This window comes from Anneissia japonica, unplaced genomic scaffold (assembly GCF_011630105.1).
Source record: "Anneissia japonica isolate Jap-2015-1 unplaced genomic scaffold, ASM1163010v1 scaffold288265_len830512_cov201, whole genome shotgun sequence".
Taxonomy (NCBI): Eukaryota; Metazoa; Echinodermata; class Crinoidea; order Comatulida; family Comatulidae; genus Anneissia; species Anneissia japonica.
Window position 1 is genome coordinate 37,110 of NW_022752171.1, and position 20,403 is coordinate 57,512.

The 20,403-nt window shown below is 35.2% G+C and overlaps 3 protein-coding genes across 3 annotated transcripts; 1 reads left to right on the plus strand and 2 right to left on the minus strand.

Moving 5' to 3' along the window:
- Nucleotides 1-100: 100 nt before the first annotated feature.
- On the minus strand, nt 101-9,328 carry LOC117122155 (cation channel sperm-associated protein 4-like). The gene is made up of 15 exons (XM_033267663.1): nt 9,215-9,328; nt 8,986-9,059; nt 7,834-8,002; nt 7,525-7,740; nt 7,143-7,305; nt 6,596-6,668; nt 5,877-5,935; nt 5,450-5,560; nt 4,562-4,626; nt 4,083-4,187; nt 3,356-3,437; nt 2,698-2,792; nt 2,217-2,324; nt 1,091-1,207; nt 101-316 (listed from the first exon to the last, which is right to left on the minus strand). The coding sequence occupies exons 1-15, from the start codon at nt 9,326-9,328 to the stop codon at nt 101-103; spliced, it is 1,767 nt and encodes a 588-aa protein (XP_033123554.1).
- A 346-nt stretch (nt 9,329-9,674) lies between these two features.
- On the plus strand, nt 9,675-12,033 carry LOC117122140 (uncharacterized protein CFAP97D1-like). Its single transcript, XM_033267628.1, has 5 exons — nt 9,675-9,812; nt 10,236-10,425; nt 10,922-11,045; nt 11,526-11,657; nt 11,897-12,033. Exons 1-5 carry the CDS (start codon nt 9,710-9,712, stop codon nt 11,945-11,947), a joined length of 600 nt encoding a protein of 199 aa, XP_033123519.1. The 5' UTR covers nt 9,675-9,709; the 3' UTR covers nt 11,948-12,033.
- A 91-nt stretch (nt 12,034-12,124) lies between these two features.
- On the minus strand, nt 12,125-20,399 carry LOC117122138 (probable tRNA (uracil-O(2)-)-methyltransferase). The gene is made up of 9 exons (XM_033267626.1): nt 19,833-20,399; nt 19,248-19,374; nt 17,554-17,776; nt 17,286-17,462; nt 15,966-16,144; nt 15,413-15,596; nt 14,718-15,213; nt 13,194-13,310; nt 12,125-12,555 (listed from the first exon to the last, which is right to left on the minus strand). The coding sequence occupies exons 1-9, from the start codon at nt 20,272-20,274 to the stop codon at nt 12,335-12,337; spliced, it is 2,166 nt and encodes a 721-aa protein (XP_033123517.1). The 5' UTR covers nt 20,275-20,399; the 3' UTR covers nt 12,125-12,334.
- Between the last annotated feature and the right edge of the window lie 4 nt (nt 20,400-20,403).

Here is a 20,403-nt window from a genome sequence, read left to right on the forward strand (position 1 = left end):
ATAGATACGCCACTGCATATAGAGATTAAGTGCAGGAAAGTGTAATAGTGAATAAATAGACATCAGTTATATCATCAAATGTATACTAACGTCTCTTTAACTAAGTATTTTGTAACTTGGTAGTAGATACTTTCTTCTCATTGTCTTTATAGCGGGTTTTACCAACTGACAACCTCCTTATTCCCGTAGCATACGTCTTGTGAATGTCCATTGCAAATGCTGCCTCTTTTACCATGTCACTGAAACTACCATGTTTCGATGAGATAACTTGCCTTTTCTCCAGTTCTATTAGGTTGGATAAGATGTCACCTTTTCGCTACACAAAAAAAAAATAATAAAATAAAATAAAATAAAAAATAAAAACAGCTGGGTAAATGACTTGTATGAAAGGCAAAGGTAGGAGAATACGGTAACCAATAACTCGCAACGTCATTATGCTGAATTGCGTATCATAGGCGTGACACGATACTGTAGCAGTCGTAGAGAGGCACTTAGTTCACATCATTCCAAAACGACATTGGCTGAAATGAGCCAAAGCATCTGGGTAACCCCTACTCTTCCGAACGATGCAATGGGTTCTTTAATGTGCACACGAGCCAGATGTATAGGGCCTACACTGGACCTCCCGTTAAGTCCTGATCAGAGAAATCATAGTTCTACCAACCGAACGCTGGTAAGGCTGTAGTTAGCAGTTCCCCTGCATTACCCCCAATCTTACCGCCACACACAACTCCCCAAAAAGGGTATGCTGAACGTAGAATAACCCATATCTTTTGCAGCATTATGCTGAATTGTGTACAGGGGTGATCCGTGACTATAGAATACATTTCATGTTCTTCGCATCATTCCACAACGACGGGAATGAACCCGATTGGGGTATCCCGTTACACTTCGAAAGATGTGATTTTCAAAGTTTAAACAATCCATAATGTGTCCCTGGTCTTAAGTCTATCCAAAAAGACTTGGTTCTAACAACTCTCTGGCTCTATTAAACGAATCCTAGTTGCAGTAGCGGCTCCCTGCCTTATCGCTTGACTATTCGTCTCGCCCATAATCGTCAGTACGGTATAGGAATATACGCTATACTTACACCGATGTGATCAAGGTTGACGGCAGAAAATGGATAAGTTGGTGGCTGGTCTTCTTCGGTCCCAGAATCATTGTCATCTCTTTCTTCCAAGTTTAAATTCCAAACCAACGAGAATATCTGTATTTAAACAAAAAGAACCATGGGATATTCAATACAATTCTATTTTATTTTTTTAAAAATCCATATTATAAACAAGTTTAAAAAAAAAAAAGACAACTAATCAACAAAAACGCCATGTCTTTAAAAGTAAATAAATGAATTTTCTTCATCAACAGCTCAGCTTTGAGTCAATAAGCAAAAATGTATATTATATCAATAAATAAACAAGAACGTGTATTTTTTGTTCAGGTAAACAAAATTTAAATTTGGAAAAAAACCCCAATATTCATCACTAATCAACGACCACAACATAAGTAATGCTGTCTATTATTTCAGTTTCTTATGCATGATTTATTGTTTATTTTATTCGTGAGTTAAGTAATGTTTGTTAACTTTCATTAAATCATTACAAAGAGAGAAATAACACAAAAACAAATCAGAAAAAGTTCTATAAACCCACACCACCCTGATATAAAAGCGTCGGTTCGCTTCCTGAGTTCTGATTGGTTGTGCATTTTTTCGCTTCGCAAAAAAGTAGAAACAGTTCGAACTACTGTAAAACTGCGATAGAAATCTGAATGCGCATCAACCAACGTTTTCGATTCGCGCGAATAAATTACCTGATATATTTTATTCAGGATTTTTCACTTTGTACTTGGTGTTTACCTTAATTTGGATCATTACAAAAATTAAAGGGAAGTACCTGATTTTCTTTAATTTATTTATGATTTATGATATTTTCATTTACTTAACCGTTCATACATTATTTGCTTAGCCAAAAGTCGGCTGCTGATAATCAATGTATTCTCAATGTATAAAGATTATGTAAATCAGTGAAAAATGTTTTTTGTATGTGTCGTATGAAGCTAATGATTTATGATCCTTCTAAATGAAAGCTTGACTGAAAGTGGTTGATTTCCCAAGAATTCAAAACAGACTGTGTAACTTATTTATACTATTGGTGGCGCTATTCAAAGTCCTTCTGCACAGAGCCATAGAAATAACTCTGCCTCTTTTCATACATCACCTCGTCAATTTCTTTTCTTATTTTCTTGTACTCGACCAGGTTCTCTTCCACCGCCGCGATGATGAGAAAATAGTTTTGAAGCTTCTTAGGTGTAAGGTGTCTTAAATCCTACAAAAATAAGGTATAAACGACTACCAAATATCAAGATTGTAATAGGCACCAATAGTTCCTGTTCACCATATATTAATAACAAAAATCATGATGATGATGATGATGATGATAATAATAATAATGACATTGACTATGATAGGGGTGATGGTAATGATTGTGACGGTTAATGATAATGATGTCGATTGTATTGCTGCTGCTGATGAGGATAACGATGGTTATGATGATGATGATAATAATAACAATAAAAAAATAATGATAATAATAATAAATATAAATTTTATAATTTTACTTTCTTTCGGTCTAGTTGAATCCTTGAAATGCATAGTATAGGCTTACGTCTATTTGATTGGCATATCTCTAGTACACTTACGCCAAAATAGAGAGGTTTTTGAAGATTCAAGTGTGCTTCTTCGCAAACACTGTCAACACTTATGATAGGAACGCTCTGCTCAACATGCAAATGGTCTGAATTCAAAAAGAAAATACTTTACTTGGATTTTTATCTGCTTTCCGCTTTACACCCCACCTACACAAATGATCCCTCACACACCAACCAGAAACACATTATTCATATATCATAATATTTGGTTCTTTATATGATTATCATCATAGAAGACCCTATAGAAAGTAGAGGAGCCTATCTTTCTTTAAAAAAAAAGCAGGCATTTTTTGATAGTGTCATACTCAGACCATTAACTAGATAATTGCATAATAGGCTTATGGTTAATTGAATAGTTATGCTCATTCGTGTTACCAAATACTGTACAATTTATGCTACCGAACCGGACTGAGATACTGAAATGCCAATTATTTAGCAGGTTTATCACATCGGTCGACACACCGTCGGTTCATTTCATTTGTCGCGGAAGCAGTGATCAATTACATCATTGTAATGAGTACATCAGAATGCATACGGTTTTCATCAAAAACAGGTTTAAATTGTTTCAAATGGAGCATTTGCTGCTGTGCTGTGCCATGAATCAACAAATTAGGCCTACATTACCAACGATACGTTTATATTCTATTACCATCTTCATGATTTACTGGTTTTGCAGAAAGCGTATCCTCTCTTTTCTTGGTTTCTTCCTTTACATCCCTCATAGCTTTATCCTATAGAAGAAAAAAAATATCTGGATTTTGGTCAGAGCACACATAGGTTTCCATCCAATTAAAGACCACTTTTTGGATTTTAGCAGCTTTGGTCTCCAATACTAAGGATAACAGACATTTGGTAATCGGACCACAGACAAGTGGTCTTTAATTGGAGGTGGTTTTTTTGGGGGGAGGGGTCTTTAATTAGAGACATGTATAAAAATGCATATAGTATATATTGTTTGTTTGTTTTTATTTTGTGCTCACAGTAACAATTATTTTTTTTTTAATAACATCAAAATCTATTTAAAACAACTGAAAATACAATTGAAAACACAATTGAATAATACTGTAGGCCCTACGTTTGTTTTTAGGCTGCGCTCACTTCCACTACAGCATTTTCCTGTCCCCAAAGCAATCGGGAAGTCTCTCCGATTACTACCGACCAATCAGTGTCGCCGAAAGCTGTCAGCAATGGCGTGTGGCGATTTTATGGAAACCGAGCTTAAGTGAAGGGTAATAAGCTAATTCTTAGTTCTAACTACACATACCCGTATCCAAGGTCAATAGACATAAACCTATGTTATGTGCATGTTTGTTTATATGTCAACTGACCTTGATATGGGCATGCGCAGTTAGAACTATGAATTGGCTTATTCATACCAGGTTGGTTACGACGACCGCCACTACCAGATTCGCAAACACAAATGCACCGACAATGATACAGACGATAAAGTAAAGAGCACCGGTAACAAACAGACCTTTCTCCTTGAGTATGGTAACAAAACATACGAAAGAAAATTATTATAATGCAAAAACAACTTGGCTTATGGCATATAATGAAGTACTTCACATAATATTATTATACTTAAAGCTTCAAGACAACTCAGATTACCTTAAGCAAGGCCTAATCGAGAATTTTCATAGCATGTGAGCCCAGGTGTTGCTTTTGGATTTGGGCTGTAACTTTGTGTTTGGGATGTCCACCTTCCAAACTCAAAGTCGTTGGTTCAACAAAAAAATATTTTCTTTGCAATCCAAAGTCATCTTCACTCCCCAAGTCTCATAAAAATAGGCCATTGTTATAATGTTATTAAAAAAACATAATTATATGCTAAAAATAAAACTGAATATTATTGTACCTCAAAATCCTTGAAAACACCCCTCCATCCGTCTTGAGTTACGCAGATAAACAACGAAAACATTGCTAAAACATAAGCAACAATTTGTGTTAATTGTATAGTAATATTAACCAATAATTTGTTAAATGGATATGCCACGTAGGACAGTGATTAAGTTCACTTATTGGCATATCCCTGGCGTTCGTGCCTAAAGAAATGTATACTATTGTTGGTTGATTGATTATAATATAATAATAATAATTCTGGATTTATATAGCGCCTCACGTTGACACAACCTCGAAGCGCTTAACAACAACAGAGAAGAAGAAAAAAATAATTAAGTTCAAATGATTGGTTTGATGATTATCAATAAATGTTATTATTACAATGCTTTGGTAATAGGAATCATTTCAAGGCCTGTTACTTTCCTATTCATCCCAAATCCTTTCATTTTTCTTTCCCTTTTGCTTCTTGTCTCTCTTCCTTTCCCTTCAAATGTTCCTGATCTTTACCTTTCTTGTCCTTTCTTATGTTTGATTCTTATGATTGATTGACAGATTGAGCAATTGTTTAATTGAACAATGGAATAATCGATTGACAGAATGATTTAGTGATTGGTTGGTCGATTCGTTGTTTAAGATCAATTAATCTATTGATCAACTGGTTGATTTAACGATTGGCTTAACAATTTCATTGATTGGTTGATCGACTAAAAATAGAGCGTGATGTTTGAGTGAATGATTATTTGATTGATTGATAAAACAATTGGTTGATTGGTTGGTTGATTGATTAATTGATTGATTGATTTGATTGTCTGTGTGTGGTTGGTTGGTTGTTTGATTAATTGATAGATTGGTTTGATTGTCTGTGTAACTGACTGTTTGACCGATTAACTGATTGGCACTTTACCTGAAGTCATATCACCAAAGTGTTTTGGTACATCTCTGCCAAACAAGGAAACACCTGCTACACTCAGTACAGACATTATGATGACCAAAAGAAGAGCGATATTTGTCATGTCTGGGGGAAAAGTTGAAAACGTATTATAAGGAAATGTTGTTTGTACTAAATTAAAAATTCCAAAATATGCAAATAAATATTAGAAGTGCTTATACTTTATGTATGTAAGGTATATTCGCATTTACATGAAAAGTAGAAAGAATTATAGCAACGCATTCTAATAGGCACATGTACAGGCCTATGTATAGGGCTTTGGAAGCCGTGACGAGAAGAACCACCAACAATAAAGCAAATTGAATAAAATTTGCCAAATTTAGATAGGATATATATTGAAATAATGCGAGATTTGAAAAAACAAAATGCACCAATTACCTACCTGGAACAGATTGAAATATCGTCTGCACAACTACAGAAATTCCCGCCAATGCACTAATGCTACAAGACAAATAACATGCGATGATCATGTAGTAACGTGTTATTTTTCTTCTCCATTTATCAACCCCGGTTGAAATCAATACAGATTTCTATGACTACCGTAGTTCACATAAAGATAAAGATAACGATTGTCGAAATGTCACTTCGAACAATTTTATAGGCCTATATTCGAACATATTTATAGGCAGTATATGTTTTTGTTTTTTTTTTGTTTTTTTTTTACATTTGCTTAATTCTTTAGGATTGTTTCGGAGGTTACGAAAACTACCAGACACGTTTATGTCATAAATTTTAAATTTTTACCTCGATTTAGTACGAGTAAAACTATATTATAGTACTCAAAGCTTCTGTGTCTCAACAGAAACTCTCACATCTAGGAAATTATCTACAGTGCGAGGAACAGACATTTTGTATGCAAGAATAACGAAAATGAGGATGTGACGTAATTGTTACCGTTATCATAAGTTTTTGCAAAGAAATTCCTGTTTACACAGATAAAATGTGACGTAAATTGAAACGTAAAATATGACGTAAATGTGAAGTATTTGTTATCGTTTTCCTATGGTTTTTCGAAACTTTCCAATTTTTCGCATTGTAGCTACAGTATGAATTTGATTTCGTTTGACAATAAAGTTGGATTCAATTTTTATGCCTGTTTACCTCCTGAGACTTCTGAAAGCTCTTAGAACACGCAAGATCCGTAGGATGCGGCTACTGCCCAGGAACGTCAGTGCTATGAAAAAAAACCAGAAAGTGAACATTAATGGCTTTATCTTTATTTCCAAAAAAAAAAAAAAATCAAGAGAAAAGTAACAATGAAGGAAAATACGTGAAGAGAACGAAATACGGAGAGGAGAAAGAAGTGATTGACGTCGGGTGTATTGGCCTGACAGTGTGGATGGTAATCTCAGGCTGACCTTGTCTTGTGCCACTGGCCAAGGGACGTAAACTAAGTTTGCTTTTCTCTTCCCAGAATAATTATAAATGGATGTCTGATAATATGTGAATGTTTCGGTTTGGTCTGCTGATTATTTTGCATAACATGCCTACCTGGGAGCGTAAGCAAACGATTAACATTATACATTGTGTAGCGCTTTTTTCAACGTGGAAAGTGCTGTTATAAATATCAGAAATTATTATTTTATTCAGTGTTGTTTCATTTAAAATGGCAATTTCAAAATACCATAGTACAATTCACGAAGCTTACTTGGACCCAGAAGAAGCGTCAATATGATGAAGAAGTCTAACACATTCCATCCTACTCGCCAGTAGATGAAGAAGCCATTGTACCACTTTAAAGCCAGTTCACACACAAATATAGTAAGCACAATGTTGTCGAATACAGAAAAAACATTAGCGTAGTCCCTCGACTGTAGGGATAAGATGTGAAGCATTATAACCTATAATATTCTTCATCCTTACTATCCATTTCGATTTCTATGCGTACCGTTTTTAAGAAGGGCAGGCTGACTAATAATTAGAGTGTGACGATACATGTTAGATTTCGTTAACATTTCAGATGTTTATAACATTAATTCTTAGTTAATTTTTTTCCATTCAATTTTTAAATTATATTTATTTGGCCTTACTAGTTCCTCGTTTGTCTGGAGCCCTATCAAAATAGCATTGACAACAATCACAGCGAAAATGAAAGACTTAAAGAAGTAGCTATCAACCAACTGTCCGACTAACTCCTGGGACACAAATGCCTCAACTCTGTCATCATCTTGATCCACAATGGCATTGAAATCCTCCTCAACTTCATCCCTTGCAAACAGATCCGATATCGATGCTCCTTCTTTCACCTATACTAAATGAAAACTCAGTTAAATCATGCAATGACATACCTAGGCCTACTATTATCCAGTCTTTCAACGTAATTATCCAATTGCACTTACCGCAGCGGCATCAAAAGTGAAAACTCGTGGTATTCCATCGCTGGAGGAAGAAACAATCTGTCTCTTATACACATCTAGATGTGTATAAGAGACAGAAACTATATTATAGTACTCTTCATTTCCTATCACATGCAACATTTGAAAGTCAGCCTGTGTCTGAGCTCCTTGTCTGATAAAGTAGAGCGGTGTCACAATTAAAACTGACAGTAAAATCACACGATTTGTCTAATCAGATGTCTGAAACAAACATCACTATCATCAGACACAGATCAAAAATAATCTAAATGTTGAATCTGCCAACGTTAACTTTGATAATGAATTTATTACATGATTTAGTTCAATTGCCATCGACTTTGACCAGTCTATCCTCACTACCATTGTGAAAAATATTCATGATTTTACCATTATATGCATGATATAATATCACATCCATAAAAGGGCATGATGATATCATATCTCATCCTTATATGGATAAATAACAAACATCAATGGCAAAATCTTTCGGTACACCATGTGTAAAAATATGGTTTTTGGTGTTAAACCACTGGTTGTTTCTAAACCATGACAACCAACCTGTGGTTTACCAAAACCTTATTATTTTGTTATTGTTACTCGCCATACAAACCTGTATAAGTGTAGGTAAATAAAAGTGTAAATATATCACATATCGGTAACATTTGATGGTATGTATAAGAGAGTATAAAGTCCAAGTATAAACTTTAAAAATCTGATAATGTACCGGTATATAGGCTTATTTTAATGTGTGTATTGTTTCGTTCAAAAACATAATTTAGAATATTTTAAGTTATAATGATTTTAAGCTTATGTTTCATATTTATCATTGTTTCTCCTTTACTAAAAAAATATATTTGACTTTTTTACTTACCGGTATCCATTTGAACCATAGTAAGTATAAGTGTAAAATTTGATGGTATTTATACCTTGTGACATTGTGTGCTCGGAAGTAGCAGAAGAGTTAAAGTATAAAGTCAAAGTGTAAACTAATAAAATCTGATACTGTATAATGTGTGTGTTGCGTTCAAAAATATAATTCAAAATATATGTAAGGTAATGATATTGAGCTTATGTGTTTCCATATTTATCATTAGGCTTATTTCTCCCTTTAGTATTAATTATATTTGACTTTCTTACCTATCCTTTTGGACAAGAGGCCTATCCTTCTTTCCAATAATAAAACGATTTCCTACTTTGACCTTCTCTCCAATCTGAAGAAATAAATAAATAAATAAATAAAAATAAAAAAGGCCTACCTAGCATAGGCCTACATTTATATTATAGATAGTTATACGCCAAGCCCTCCTAGCCTCATGTTGGTCCCGATTCATATCTTGGATAATAACATCAAGAAATACCTTTTTACCTTTTTAAAGCCAGTTAACCCGAGTGTTGGACGTTGATTAAAATTGGCAACAGGCTTCGGCTCATCTTCCGAAATTGTAGCATCACATTCCTTCTTAGGCAACACAGTTTCCATGACTAATATAATAGATCTAAACTTAAAATAATAGTAATCTAGGCCTATGTACAAACAAGAGTAGATCTAGTAACAATAACCCACAATAAAACAGTAAGCACCCAAAGCAATACCAACTTATGCTCACAAACTCAACTCCTTTGAAATGGCGAACAGAGTACGCACATTGGTAGAAAAGCGCGCGATAAAATAATATGGTTCTATTTAACGCGTTGCGTAAGCTGCTGAGAATGTTTTTAGAATTTAGCGTAAATTGGAATGTGCAGCAATAACAAATTCTGGTATTAAATGAGCTACTGGTTTTGTTGCTTATTTTCTAGGCGTACCTGTACCTACTTAGGCCTAGGCTATATTTTATCTCATGGTCAATTAAATATAACAATGCATCGCGCGTATCAACCGATTACTCCGGCAAATAACAAACTGCTCAAGAAAAGATGGGACCAGAGTCGCTTCGACAGGCATCGGCAAAAAGTTCAAAATGGTAATTGGTGAACTCTTTTTCCTTTGATATCTCTGTTTAGATTTGTTTTTCAGAAGATAAATCAGGTCTCAAAACAACAATTAATAGAAAACCGTGCCGTGGCGAACCTCTTGTGCCATGTATCGTATCGTTGTTATTGATTAGGCCTAGGCCTATATCGTATCCTGTCGATCATATTTATTTATTAACTTTTATACTTACTTACAATGCCATCATCAGTGGCGTAAACAGATTTATATTTTTTAAATTTTAGCTAGAGTGCCACCACTGAATCCGCCACAGATCATATAGGCCTATATTACCATATGCATAGGCCTATCACATCATCATCATATATCATATAGGCCTAATCATAACCATATTTTATCATATCTTATTATTTACCATCATGTCATCCAGACAAAATATATTTTGTTTTTGCAGCTCAAGCAGTAATAGACAACAAACCACCACAGACATACATGCATCTACACTTGAAACTGAAGAAACTACAAATGGAAGAAGAACGAATTGCTATCATCGAACGAGACAACCGAATTTTGCTGGAAAAGATGTGCCACATCATGCGGACACGCGGTCGTGTAGACAATTACAATGACTACGAACAAAAAAGGTAATACGTCTTCATAATATGTAAGAATATGCCCTGATATATATCTGTCTCTTATACACATCTAGATGTGTATAAGAGACAGGTATAAGAGAGTATAAAGTCCAAGAGAGAAGCCAGGCTGATAAAATGCCTTGCCAAAGACATTAACAAGTAGTAGGCTTCAGACTTGACCTCCCAACCTCTCCATTAGAAACTCAAAGGATTATCAGTGTGCCCATGTAGTATCTGGTTAGGATTGGAGGGTAGTATGAGATGTGTATAAGAGACAGACATAGAACAATGCCTAAATACATTCTAGAAATAATTTTTTTAAAGTTATTATAATGTTTGTAGTTATTATAATGTTTGTGGGAGCGACATAATTTTCAAAACTAATATAATACCATATTATCTTTTCCAACCTCGGTGTACACCAACCACTTCATTTTCTTCTGGTAATAGTTTAACATACAGATAATATAGCTAGTTAAAAGCAGTTTTCTATTACCTTTCACAGTCTTAATAAAACAAAACGTCAACGAGAACTACTTCGAGTCACTCACGAAAATCAAGCTATTCTAAAGAGAATCTTCTCAAAAGAAGCTCACTACAGCCACCTCAAATGGGAACACGAATGGGAGGTAAGTTTATATAAATCGTTAGTCTCACAATATACGTCATCAAAAACAAATATCAATATGAAACTGAAAGACGTAACACTGAGCCACTGTTTTTATCAATACGAAAAAGGTTACAAACGTAGTGATTTACTCTTTATAATGTTATTTATATGCTTTTTATTTGGTGTACAAGTCTAACTTTGGGAATATTCCAGTAGCGGGTGAAGTGCCGAATATTAGGCACTTTACATAACAGGACGGGGAGCCGTTGAGAACGGCAATTCGGATTAAGCGCCCTATTGTTTACTGTGGTCTTCACGCGCTGACGAGCACAAAACCACCGTCCACCCATCTTCCCGTCCTGTTGCGTAAAGTGCCTATTACACCCTATCAGTAGCCCCTCCCACTGGAAATATTCAAAGCAAAAAAAAAAAAAAATTACGCTCTAGTAGTTAAAATCACCTCATTCCACCTTGTATTGTTTTGTATGATGGTTTACAGTTAAACAAGAAGTACATGGCAAACATAGCGAAATATCCACAGACGTACACAAGTGTCTATATTCCATGGACACCAAATGATAGCTCCGCTGACAGAAAGAACAACAGGAGTGTGTTATCCACAAATACACAGGTTTGTAAATATAATAACAATCAATGATCAGTTAATTGTAATTAATTGAATGCTTAGTTATTGATGCTGTACTTTAAATTGACTTTTCTAATTGTTACTGCATTAACCATATCATTCTTTATAGTTTTATTTGTATATATTACATAACATCATCATCTACACTACCACACATTTTCATATCCTACTACTATCCACAAAAAAATGTAAATCTGGCATTATTGTCCTCTTTTATATTTCAGAGTAACGCACAGTCGTTTGTACGAAGCAGAACGATGGTTGAGACCAACTAAATTGTTGTCTTCATATACAAATAAATTATGTAATTGAAATTCACACTGTACATGAAATCATAAATGACCAAAGAATTAAAACTTATTCACTCACACAAATTTTTGTCATTAGTTTTATTTCTTCTGTCTTTTAAATGGAGAATAAAATGAAATAATTAAATCAAATACAGATAAAAGTTAAGTTTCAATGTTTTATTCAAAATCATAAACTTACAACAATACACAAGTACTAACTTTATATATATGGGCATGATGATTTTTATATCACACCCATATATGGGCATATCATTGGTATCTGTCCCATAAAACTTTACAAGTATAGCTTTGTCCACACTATATGTTTCATGTGATTTGCACATACACTGGCTTGACAGGGTTGTGCAATTTTTATCTAAAACTTGGTCTTTCCCTCAAATCATCATCCCCATGAGCAAATGGACAAGTCTCAATTGGAAGGGGACAGCCATCAGGATGGTTGCCATGGAACCAGCAATGTTTGGTCTTGAATAGTAATCCTTTATCTTGCAATCTCTTGAGCGACTGATTTGATTTGGCAGAGCGAAGATCAGATTTTGCCCAATCACGAACTTGAACAAAGTTGCCAGACACTGAATAAGAAGAAATTTGTACAATTAATTGCAAGAACATGTAAAAATCTGTAAAAAGCAAGGAGGCAAAAGCAGCACCTATTATATAAATAGTTTACCCAAAACCCAGATGGAACAAATAAGAGCAAAGGAACTAACACCATCACATCATTCACCTGAAGAACCTCTGTGTGACCGAGAACGATGATTTAATATTATTAAATCGACGTTCCGCAAACTATGGTCCGCTGCCCAAATTTGGGCCGCGAAACATTTTTGGAGGGCCGCGAAGCCGTCAGGAAATTGAAAAAAATACCAAAAAAAACAAAACAAAGAGACGTTTCATCATGGAGAAAATAGTTTTTAATAAAGCCGCTTCATTGTTACAGTGAATGTGATCACCATAGGTAGAGAGAAGCCAGGCTGATAAAATGCCTTGCCAAAGACATTAACAAGTAGTAGGCTTCAGACTTGACCTCCCAACCTCTCCATTAGAAACTCAAAGGATTATCAGTGTGCCCATGTAGTATCTGGTTAGGATTGGAGGGTAGTATGCTTGTACAGTACATTGGGTCTCTATACATATCATCAACTTGTATGCAGAAACAATGAACACATCAACCTAGCTGTGTTTTTCACAACAAAGAACACTGTCAAACCTTTGAACACTTGGTTAGCATTTTTCAGGAGTGTCTTCAGGCCTCCGCATTCTTGTTTCAACTTTTTCAAAGTATCTGAACCTAAGAACTTGGCAATAGCTGGCAGATCCAACTGGCCTAGAATAAATTGAAAGAAAGGATTATCTAATTTGCATAATATTATCCTCATAAAACTGAGTGACCATCATCATAGCCAATTGAAAGACTGATACCACAAGATGATTGATTTTTCTGCAGGCATAAAAGGATGACTGCAAGTAATTGGAAGACATCACATGAGCATTGTATAGGAAATTGTCTGTGATGAGCTAAACAAGACATGGCATGAGCAAGTTGATTACAATGTTCATTAAAGATGTCTGTGATGAGCTAAACAAGACATGGCATGAGCCAATTGATTACAATGTTCATTAAAGATGCCTGTGATGAGCTAAACAAGACATGGCATGAGCAAATTGATCACAATGTTCATTAAAGATGTCTGTGATGAGCTAAACAAGACATGGCATGAGCCAGTTGACTACAATGCTCATTAAAGATGTCTGTGATGAGCTAAACAAGACATGGCATGAGCCAGTTGACTACAATGCTCATTAAAGATGCCTGTGATGAGCTAAACAAGACATGGCATGAGCCAGTTGACTACAATGCTCATTAAAGATGTCTGTGATGAGCTACACAAGACATGGGATGAGCAATGTGATTACACTGCTCATTAAAGATGTCTGTGATGAGCTAAACAGACATAGCATGAGCAAATTGATTACACTGCTCATTAAAGATGTTTGCGATGAGCTAAAAACAAATTCTGAATTTGGCTGGTAGTCAATTTTATTATTTTTGAATCAGCAAGATCTTAAAAGCTGATAACATATTTATTATTTATTTTTATTTATTTATTTTATATATATTTTTTTTGTTGAGTCGTCGGCGACTAATTCCAGCAACCCCATCTGATGGTCTTTAGCGCCCACCGATGGGAGGGTGGATGTACATCCAGCAGCATGAAAAAAAAACAGCTGAACAAAGGACGGATGAACTCCTCGGAGCCAACGGCCAACCATGCCTTAGTTTAAAGAGGAGGTTTTTTAGTTTCATAAAATAACAAACTTTTTCAAAAATGTCAAACTCAAAGAGCTCAATCACCAAGAGCATAGACCTTTTTCGCATGATGCGCTATACAAATCCAACTATTATTATTATTATTAAAAAATTAGCTATGCAATATTTAATATGTATTTTTGAGTGTTTTCTTCCATATTGACAGAAAAATGTTGTATATCCTGCAAAGGACCTAATGGTCCACAGCCTCAGGATAACAGGGGCTGTATAAACCGTAAACCGGGGTAAACACATACATACTCGTCTCAAAATATTTACTGGGTTCTTTAAAGTACACATGAGCCAATTGTGTACACCGGGCCTACGGTTTATATCCCTTTCCGAGAAGACTTGTTCCACCACCAGAACCATTACTGACCTGTATAAAGAGCAAGCTATCCAACATTATATTGTAAAAATTACCTCCTCTCCTCCATTTATGTGTAGGAGTTGGCGTATCGCTATCTACATTCAAATCAACCCCGCCTTCTTCAAGCAGCCTAAAGGCAACTTTTGAGATGATTTCCTGGCGCAAGTCTACACTGAGTGTAGCGCAGTTGCGAACCCGCTCAACTTTATCTCTTGCTATAAAACCCTGAACCCACTTATATGAGTCTTTAGAAACATGGTTCTTGTCATTACTACGAACATCTTCTTTCTCCTCACTACACTTCATCTTCTGCGAACATCTCTGGTTATCGATTGTATCAAGCTCTCGCTTCCTTTCAGTGACAAACTCACTATCTCCAACATCATGTGATCCAGGTGTAGAACCTATTTGCATATCACACACTAATGATTGGTTAACACCTGTACTTTTATTTAAGCATGATCGTCTTTGAATGAGTTCTGTTATTTTGTTATCAATTGTAGCCTGTTCTTCTGGTTTATAAGTCCTTTGCTTCCCAACTTGACATATCTAAAAAGGAAACAAATGGTTCTGACATTTACACAGTCTATCAAATCAAATAAATGAAAGAAAGGAAAATACATACATATAGTATCACAACCACATACCATAGTATGTAAGCACTTGTTTTATACTAACAACTGAATACACAAACTCAATTATACACTCTGTTGTTTTTACAGAAACTTAAACTTTTCATAAAACATACCCTTTTAGTTGAAGGAATGCGAAGTCTATCTTCAAGTACATCAAACCCACACGTTTTTCCAATGTCTGCGACAAAGTCTAGATAAGACCTGTACTGTCCTTGACTTGACTTTTTCCGAGAAAATTTGCAATTAAAATCATGGAAACAACAGGGAAGAACAAAATACCTTGTATCAAAAGATGATCTTTGAAAAAAAATAAGAGAGAATTACAGTTAAGTAAACATCTAATCAATGAATGGACACATGAAATGTTTACATTATAAATAATGTTAAACAAGCATTGAATAATGAATATGGGGGGGGGGGTCATAGTAGTTACAATCCAAACTCATTTATTTACTTATTTATTTATTTATTACATATTCGGCACAAAAATCACAAATCATGGCCAGAGGAGTGCCAAGAGGACACCATGGGCTGGGAGCTCAACACAGGATGTGAGTATCCTCTAATCCACCTGGCCAAATGAACATCAGATTAACAATGCCTATAAAAAGTTTGATAACAAAATGAAAAGTTACAAATAAAAGTTGAACTTCAAAGTATGCTAACCTGGATGCAATAACTGGTATCCAGGGGGTCAACTCATCTGAATGGTTACCAATCAGCCAATCATATTCTGGGAATAGATTACTGTCTGATGGAGTGATTGCTGTTTCTTCTAAGCATGTCTCCTCTCCGTAAAGATCCCAAATTTTTCTTCGGCGAACATCAACTCCTTTTCCGGGATGCTAAAAAAAAATTTACCTTTATTTTCAGTAAAGAATACAGTACTTGTAAATATACGGTAGTAATTTAAGATATTGTTTATTCCATTATTATGAGACTGAAGTAATTTTATATATATTGTGAACATATGAAATTTTATACATTCTACTTAAAAAAAAAACACAATGTTTTGTCTATATGAACCATAACAGTTTAAAATTTAAAACAGCTGAATTAAGAGAACTGTGAGAGTTGGCCATCTCTGATCATCACCTTTGATCGATAGTTTCCACAGAAGCCTTTTAAGGAAAGCTATGAAAGTTATATTCCCTAAGAAAATGTCAAACAAAAAAGTGTACAAAATAACAAAAGCGGTAAAATGGTTCAAATTATTGAATCCGCCATCTGTCATGCTTTGACATCTAACCAGACTACCTGAAGATTCGCTAGCTAAACTCACGATATCGGAAGCGAAAGGACATTTTAAAAAGAAAAAAGGAGGACAAAGGCTGACTTGGATGTCAAAAATAACAAAGCAATTAAAAGAAATTTGACAACAAAAAGCAATGGATCATGAAGCCTGGTCAGAGATTGTGACAAACCTGAGGTATCAGTATGGGCTGTAAAGCCCATTCTTGCGGCAAAAGCAAGAACAGTAACTGATGCTAAATGCTAAGTATTCAGACACTGAGATGACATAGTGTCACTAGTCTCTATTATAATGGTTGGATTGCTCATCGGCCAATCATTGTACAGAAAAAAGTGAAGCCACCGACGCCATATGCAAGTACTGTACCCAAGTGATGCATCAGTTTTTGTTTGCAATTGTTTAAATTATTGTTAAAAATATTGATTCTTGCAAAACTTTTTAATAACAAATTAAATTTAACAAGGATTTTTTCACATCATCTAACCACACAAAATGCCTGTTTGTGCAGTTTACAAAAGTGTGAGCGATGTCACATTATTGGTGCCTGTCATGCCGATTCAAAAGTTTTGCGCTGTGATCGTTGTATTTATTTGTGACGTTTTAGGTCCAATATGGCATCAGTGACTTTACTAAAACCAGCCAATAAGCAATCCAGCTATTATAATCGAGATCAGTACACAGTATGTGTGAGCGATTGATAAGTTGCATGAATTTTTTTACCATCGAACACTCACCCCTTCACAGTTCAGGATGTGCACCAGTAATCCATTACCACATCCAAGATCAATGAAGGATTGTGGGTCTGATAAGCCCCGCTCATCTCTCTCATGCCGCCACAATGTTAGGATGTATGCTGCTATGGCAACGTCCTCATAAACAAACTTTAGAGGGTCTGTTACTTCTGTCCAAATCTAAGTAACAAGTTTTATTTAATTATAATTAAATAAACTTTATAAGGCCAATTATTGCAAATGTATCTAATGGTTTCTTCTATCTAATTACCTTAACAAACTTGGCACCATATTTCTCTTTTAGTTTGCCATACAATTGGCTATACTCATCCATAGCAATTAAGGATGTAAATACGTTGCCAGGGTTTGGATTGCTTTCTGTTGCCCATTTCAACAACCTGGGAAGTAAGTGATTTTTCAACCATGATATAGATGGTCTTGCAAAGCTTCCTGTAGATGGCGCCGAGTACTCTTGTCCGACAAATAACTTCAAGCTACAAGAAAATAAATCATTGAAGCGTTTTTCAAATTACATGCAAGTATGTGTGAAATAAAATGCATATGAGCAGGTAATATATTATCAAACTAACTTTTTACTGTGAATTTTTGTTGGTTGAAGTTGGGGAAACTATACCTTTCAACATCCCCTATTCAGGGGCATGTTATTAAGGGGATTTTATGGGAGTCCTGAAGTTGTCCCCTTAATAGTGGTTTTCGGTACCGTAATTAATTTTGAGTTTTAATTAAGAATGTAAACATCATAATCTCCTAATTCTGTGACAGGATACGATGTAGATTCACTGACCAATAAGGTAAAGGTATTGTAATCAGGTATTGTGGCGAGTTGATTGGCCGAGCAGTTAAGTCAGGGGCACCGTAACATTCAGCTCTAATATCGGTGCTGGTTCGAACGGCTCACTCGCCAATGGTTCCGGTGGTGGAACAAGTCTTCTTGGATAAGGACATTAAACCGTAGGCCCAGTGTACGCATTTGGCTCGTGTGCACTTTAAAGAACCCAGTACACCTAGCCTAGTACATCCTTCGAGAAGAGTAGGGGGTTACCCCGGTGTACTGGTCCATTAAGTCCCCTGTTGTTTAATGGATAGCCACTTAGAACAGTGATTAAGTTCACTTATTGGCATATCCTTGGCTCTCGTGCCTAAAGAAATGAAATGAAATGAAATAATCAACCTGGTGGTAATGAGTTACAAACTCATTACAGATATTTAATTCAGTATAATAATAATTGATAAATATACATATTACTGTAATAATAATAATAATGTTGATGATGATTATGTTTATAACTGTTAAGATTTCATATTCTAGTAGTCAGAAGAACAGGTTATTGATAAATTAGGAATGTTCTTGAAGTTGCCTTGTCTATATCTGCCAACTATGTTCATGTGTGATGATGCACGAGACAAAAAAATAATTAAAATTTGCATATAGCGCCCTCTGTGTAATAATCACGAAATAGAGCGCCCCTTTTTTTTTTTATCGCAGAGGAACTACAGATTATAGTCCACGGTTGGTATAGATTTGAAATTTATATGGCCTTTATTAACCTTTTAATGAGGAATAAACTTTTTTACAAACTTTATTGTATAATTGGTCTATTACCAGGGCCTAATTAAAGGGATGTGGTGCCTGGGGCTGTAATTGCAAGTTGACCTAAATACTCTGCGGCTAAAACATAAACAAGATTTTCAGTGACATTTTCCCTGGGGTTTAGGGTCCTATTTTTCCCCATTGGGGACTGTGGGCTTGGGCTGACGCCCCAATTGAAAAGACCCTGTGTTAATCTAGTCCTGCCTATATCATTGTACATATCTCTAATAAACATTTTTAAGATGCAAGATAATACAACGTAGGTGCAAGACGTAAAAAGTGGATGCTCACGTGACTCTTTGGCAGTTGTGTATGTCTTTACCATATCAATAAAAACTGTGACATTTTATTACCTATGTTCATTTTCATTAAACAATAACTTGTACCCAGCATGCTTAATGAGACTTTGAAAATTCCGAGGGATTGTGGGTTGAACTTCAAGTGGAATAAACACGAATGATATTGATGAGGTTGAATTATCTGAAATGATAAAACACGATTAAAAATAAAATAAATCATAGACTGATATGTTAAAATGGAAAATTAATTCACAAATTTAAATTATTTCTAATAAACATTAGCAAATTGAAGTTTAATTTTGTAGTAAGTGAAATGATATAGTGCTTTAGAGTTTGTTGTTGACTCTGATTAATACTAAAAACTAAACCATAATTATCAGGAAAAGATGAGTGCGAATCCAGAAATTGAAATAGAGGGACTTTCACATATAGATAGAAGTGTAAACCACTGAGGCTGAGGTATGAGAATTTATGATTAAGGCACCTCTAGATGGCCGGAAATGGCACTCTTTTTTCTCCACATTTTTTTTTATAACTTTGAAAAATTTTAAAGGGGGTCTGGGCCGGCTGGCCTTCCCTTGAATCCGCCACCGATTCTACTTTACCATCACACCATAAACCATAAATTTTAACTCGTACCAATAAGTATTATTTCATTGACTGGAAATTCACTCTTTCTGTTTCTTGGTAACAGTTTGCGGACACAACATTCTAGGCCTAACTGTTTATTAGCAAATGAGCTCCTTTCTCCATCCTTGTTTACTTTGAGTTCTTGCGTACTGCATGCTATGAAATTCTGATAATGTTGTTCGTATAGAGTTTGAATCTCTTCAGTCTTGGAAACAAAATTTGTCAGCAAGCTCAGGTCATCTAAAAGAAATTCTAGAACTATTGATGATGATAGTTTTGGGTTTGGAAGCTCTTTCATCCTCCATAGCACTTGAGATGTACATACTCGCCTATTCACAACATGGGGCTTTGTAAGCCAAATCTCTACAGCATTAGAATATTCATTAAGACTGCAATTGCAGAGTTCTGTTTCAATTAACTTCCATTCGTATTCAAACAAATCTAAATTCATTTTGAGACGGGTAACAATCTGAAAATGTGTAATTTCCTTTCACGGAAAAAAAAAATTCACATCTTATTGCGTTGTTGCATGCTCAGCTGCTCACCCGGAAGTAGTCGCAATGTTTATCAATAAGCAAAG

Bases quoted from the DNA above. Each gene is read 5' to 3' on its own strand.
- LOC117122140 (XM_033267628.1), top strand. From the start codon at position 9,710: ATGCATCGCGCGTATCAACCGATTACTCCGGCAAATAACAAACTGCTC. The intron at 10,426-10,921 runs GTAATACGTCTT...TACCTTTCACAG, and splicing joins AATGACTACGAACAAAAAAG to TCTTAATAAAACAAAACGTC. The intron at 11,046-11,525 runs GTAAGTTTATAT...GATGGTTTACAG, and splicing joins AATGGGAACACGAATGGGAG to TTAAACAAGAAGTACATGGC.
- LOC117122155 (XM_033267663.1), bottom strand. From the start codon at position 9,328: ATGGAAACTGTGTTGCCTAAGAAGGAATGTGATGCTACAATTTCGGAA. The intron at 9,060-9,214 runs GTAAAAAGGTAT...TTATTTCTTCAG, and splicing joins GGTTAACTGGCTTTAAAAAG to ATTGGAGAGAAGGTCAAAGT. The intron at 6,669-7,142 runs GTAAGCTTCGTG...TTTTTTTCATAG, and splicing joins GACGCTTCTTCTGGGTCCAA to CACTGACGTTCCTGGGCAGT.
- LOC117122138 (XM_033267626.1), bottom strand. From the start codon at position 20,274: ATGAATTTAGATTTGTTTGAATACGAATGGAAGTTAATTGAAACAGAA. The intron at 17,463-17,553 runs GTAATTAGATAG...CTTGTTACTTAG, and splicing joins ATGGTGCCAAGTTTGTTAAG to ATTTGGACAGAAGTAACAGA. The intron at 12,556-13,193 runs GTTTGACAGTGT...CTTCTTATTCAG, and splicing joins TGCTAACCAAGTGTTCAAAG to TGTCTGGCAACTTTGTTCAA.